Genomic DNA, 4,590 nt, shown 5'->3' with positions numbered 1-4,590 from the left:
CTTTGTATGTTTACAAGATCTGGGTTTGTGTTTTCTCTTTTTGTAGAGTTAGGCGGATTTTCCAACGCCGTTTACAAGGTAGTTCGTCTGAAAGCGAAATCCGAGGTTAGAGATATTGTTGTTGGTGTTAACTGTTTAAGTTGTAACAATGGTGCCGATGATGGCAACCGGATCTCGATTTCCATTTCAGGTAAGATTTTTTTTTCAATAAATGATGAACGCCGATAAGATAGGCCGGTTATAGGTCGCTGAAAAACACCATCGGCTCTGATACCATGAAGAGAATTAAATTGTGGAAGTTGGTTTATGAATACTGTTTTACATTAATTTTTAAATTTTGATAACACCGTGTGTTTATACATAAAGCTAAAAATAAGGAAAAATATAATTACAATATAATATGTTTACTAAAATAATTTTGGAAATATTCTTATTTTACTACAGAAACAAACCACTAGTTGAGACATCTCGACAACCCACATATATGCAGAATGCATAAAAAAACCTATCTTTTTCTGATTATTATTTTTGGGATATAAAATCTAGTCCATATAGATCACTTAGGAACTGGAATAGCCTGAAGTGGCTCAAGTTTTTGTAGTGTAATCCCAAACTTTTCTTCCATATTTATCTCTTTTGCACCATTCTCATAAACATGCTTCCAATTGAAAGATTTAAGAAGGGTCGCTAACATCAGATGCAACATTCTTTGAGCCAAAGGCATACCTGGACATATTCTTCTTCCTGATCCAAAGGGTATAAGCTCAAAATTTCTTCCTTTGATATCTATTTCTTTCTCCAAAAATCTTTCAGGAATAAACATTTCTGGATTTGACCAAACACTTGATTCACGATTGATTGACCAAATATTTACCCAAATACTTGAGTTTTTGGGTACTAAATAGCCACCTAGTTGAACATCATTTTCGCTCTTATGGGGCACCAAAAATGGAGTTGGTGCATGTAATCTAAATGTTTCTTTCACTACTGCCTGAAGATATGGTAGTTTTGCGATGTCTGATTCTTGCAATTGTTCTTGAGTGTCTAGCACTTTGTCCATCTCAATTTGAACTTTTGACATCTTTTCAGAATTTCGTAATAATTCTGTCATAGCCCATTCTAATGTATTACTGGTTGTGTCTGTGCCCGCAACAAATAAATCCTGGAAACCACAAAACATTGATATACATGCATAAATGAGTACTATTTCTTACCACATAATAAACTTAAAGAAATTTAAAACTTATAAAATCAAAACTAAAGTCACATATTATATGCTCAAAATATTAGTTGCTTCCAATTATTAGCACTTAAGCCACATAGACAATATCTTTATTTCTATGGTTGTACTCTAAGTTATTTGATGAAATATTTTAAAAAGAATTAAACCAAATCTAACGAAGAAATTAGTTTTTTTTTTTAGTATTTCTATTTAAATTGGATTGAAAAACATAACTTTTGATTTAAATTTGATTTTATTATAAAAAATTCCAAAAAGATTGAGCTTTTAAGTGGTTATTATTACAGTTGCAAGTCAAAAGAAAAGAAAAAATAATAGAGCTTTAAAGTGTATTAATAAATAATTCGTTGAAATTTAATTTTTTGTTTAATTTGGATACTTAAACTTTAAATATTTATCTATCAAACTTTTGATCATATATTCGAAATTTAGTTTATTGTTATGATTTTAATATTTGATTGAGCTAATTTTATTTTGTGTTTTAATTTGATTTATCCATGTTTAATTTAGTTTAATTTAGAAAAAGTTTGATTTGGATATTAAGTAAAAAAATTGAAATTCAGTATGTATAATTTCTTATTTTTATTATTATTTTTTTTATCAAAATTGAACTAAAAGCAAACATACAGCTCCAATTGTATTGCTCAAATTTAAATATCGATCCTCAGAGAATTTTTTCTTTTTTTAAATTTTTTTTTTATGCTAGACATTTGAGTAAAAAGTTAAAAGATATCCACTTCTATCTCCTACGTTGCAAAAAGTCCAACAACCTTTGTTGGATACAATCAATATTAGAATAAATAAATTCTTACCGTAAGTTATATCGTTGCAATAATTAGTTATAGTTTATCTAATTTTTTATTGAAATAATTATTTAAAATAATCTAAACTTTTTATAATTTTTCCATACCAATTGATTAGCAATGAATAATCTCAACTTTAGAGGGTATTTGCCTAAAGTAAACTTAGATTCTAATGAGTTGCTATAACAGGTAATTCACAAAAAAATTAAATTGAAAATTAATTTAAAATCAGAGAAAATATTTAAAAATTTATATAAAAAATTCTAAATGTTACAAAAATCAGAATTTTTTGAAATATTTTATTTCGACATTTTATTTTAATTTATCTTTTTTTATAAAAAAAAAACTTGTTACACAAGTCATACTCTATGAAGATATTCCTCAAAATTGGAGTTATTTATAGTTAATCAATATGTGAGATTATTAGAGAAAAATTATGAAAAATTGGATTGTTCAAGATAATTTCTTTTGATTTAAAAAAATAGGAGTATATATAAAATGTGTGGATGAGTAACAATAATAAAAAAAAAAAAGTAAACTCTTTTAAAAATGGAATCGAAAAAATTTAATGAATTGAAAAATACAATAAATTTAAAGCCACAGAGAGGAAATAAATATGTGGGTATGATGACTGTGATCAAGTTTAGTTGTCTCAACAGTGTAAAAAAATATGGAAAATAATATGTATTTTTGAAGGTGTAAAAGTAAAAATACTTACAAAGAGCAAATGCTTAACCTCATCAAGGCTCAATTCTTGATCTTCAACAAGCTTGAGTAGAGTTTTTAAGACATCATCATTTATTCCCTTTGAATTTCCTTTCAACCTTGCATCAATAATTTCATCAAAAATAGCAAAAATCTTGTTATAAGTAATGGTACATCTTTTCAACACTCCTTGCAAATCCAAATTTCCAAGTAAAGGAAAAAAATCAGAAACATTAGGCTTTCCAGCCTCTTCGGATAGATGAGTAACAAGATCCCTAAACTCTTGTGGATATGAAGAAACATAGCTAGCCAAATTCTTCGAGAAAAGCGTATTTGACAACAAATTTAGCGTAGTAGTGAATCCGGCCTTACCTATATCAACTGGTACACGAGTCTCACAACATTTTTGTACATACTCGACTAGCTCTTTCATAATTTTCTCTCTTAAAAATCGGCTTGCGTCTAGTTTTTGGGTTGTAAATAATTGAATTGTTGCAATTTTTCGTAGTTGGCGCCATTTGGGGCATACAGGGAGCCAAATTACGGAGATTTTGTCATGATTAAGTGTTTTTCCTGCTTGAGGAACAACTCTACCTGAAAAGGCTAAATCATGTTTGAGGAACACATCATGGAGTATTTTTGAGGATGAAATTACAATTGTTGTGCGACTTCCTAATTTTAAAGTCATTATTGGACCGTAAATTTTTGAAAGATTGGCAACAGCACGATGAGGCATGTTACCGAGTTGATGGATGTTGCCTATAATAGGCAATGGTTTCGGACCCGGTGGTAGTGTGGATTTGGTCGTCCATCTTGAGTATATGATGTTGAAGATTATAGGGAGGAAAAACAATAATGAAAAGGTGTAGTATTCCATTGACATTTTTTTGTTGGAGATAATGATTTGGTGTGTGTGTTTGTTTTTTATTTTAGATGCAATGCGAGTTTTTTAATTGCTTTATTTATAGATGTGGGGAATGTTGAGCTACTATACCAAATAGTTGTGTCTTTTTTATTTTTAAAAATTTTACGACCTGTCTTATATGAGATCATGAGAATTTGTGAAAATTTTATTGTTACTTTATTTTTGTGATACTATTAATTAGAATTATTTAAAACAGATTTCATGACTTGATATATGGCCGACTATGAAATTGAATTCAATCTAACCCGACTTTAAAACAAAATTTATAATAATGTAAAATTCAGTTTGGACACAAGACTCGAAATTAACTCAGAATAAACTCAACCACTAATGTATGTAACTGTGCATTACCATTTTTGTCAATACATCTAGAAACCAACATCATGTTGTCTCATTATTGCGCAATTTAAACTCAATTATTACAATTTTAAAATTAATTATTGTAAGCTAATATATTTATTTCATCACATTACTTGATAGGAAATTCATTTGAATTAAAAATACACTTATATGAAACATAGAGGGGTCCCCTTAGACTCTTAGATGCTACAAAAAAAAAATCCGTTTACGTATTTGTGAAGAAAATCGACAATAATAAAGATTAAATCTCAAGTTATTAATTAATGAAACTTAAATGCTATAAAATTACCATAGAAATATAAGCACTCGACTTTAATAATGAAAGAAAAGAATACTTTATTAGTTATTTCTCCGGCTACTTGTTTATTTTAACTAGTTAGTTTTTCATTTAAGAATTTAGAATGTAAGTAATTATTTAGTGTCAAAATAGGCTAACCGATTCCTATACTGATTCATTTTTACCTATTATTTTGTCCATTTTATTCTGGGTCATTGATATTATTTCTGAATTACATAAATATTTTATGATAGTCGACATTAGGGTCATATCGGTAGTG

At 28.3% G+C, this 4,590-nt stretch overlaps 1 protein-coding gene across 1 annotated transcript; it reads right to left on the bottom strand.

Annotated features, from left to right (window-relative positions):
* Positions 1–276: 276 nt before the first annotated feature.
* LOC130809835 (cytochrome P450 76AD1-like) lies at positions 277–3,695 on the bottom strand. The gene is made up of 2 exons (XM_057675667.1): positions 2,762–3,695; positions 277–1,162 (listed from the first exon to the last, which is right to left on the bottom strand). The coding sequence occupies exons 1-2, from the start codon at positions 3,629–3,631 to the stop codon at positions 557–559; spliced, it is 1,476 nt and encodes a 491-aa protein (XP_057531650.1). The 5' UTR covers positions 3,632–3,695; the 3' UTR covers positions 277–556.
* Positions 3,696–4,590: the final 895 nt, after the last annotated feature.

This window comes from Amaranthus tricolor, chromosome 4, assembly GCF_026212465.1.
Source record: "Amaranthus tricolor cultivar Red isolate AtriRed21 chromosome 4, ASM2621246v1, whole genome shotgun sequence".
Lineage (NCBI taxonomy): Eukaryota > Viridiplantae > Streptophyta > Magnoliopsida > Caryophyllales > Amaranthaceae > Amaranthus > Amaranthus tricolor.
This window is presented reverse-complemented; position numbering and strand designations above follow the sequence as displayed.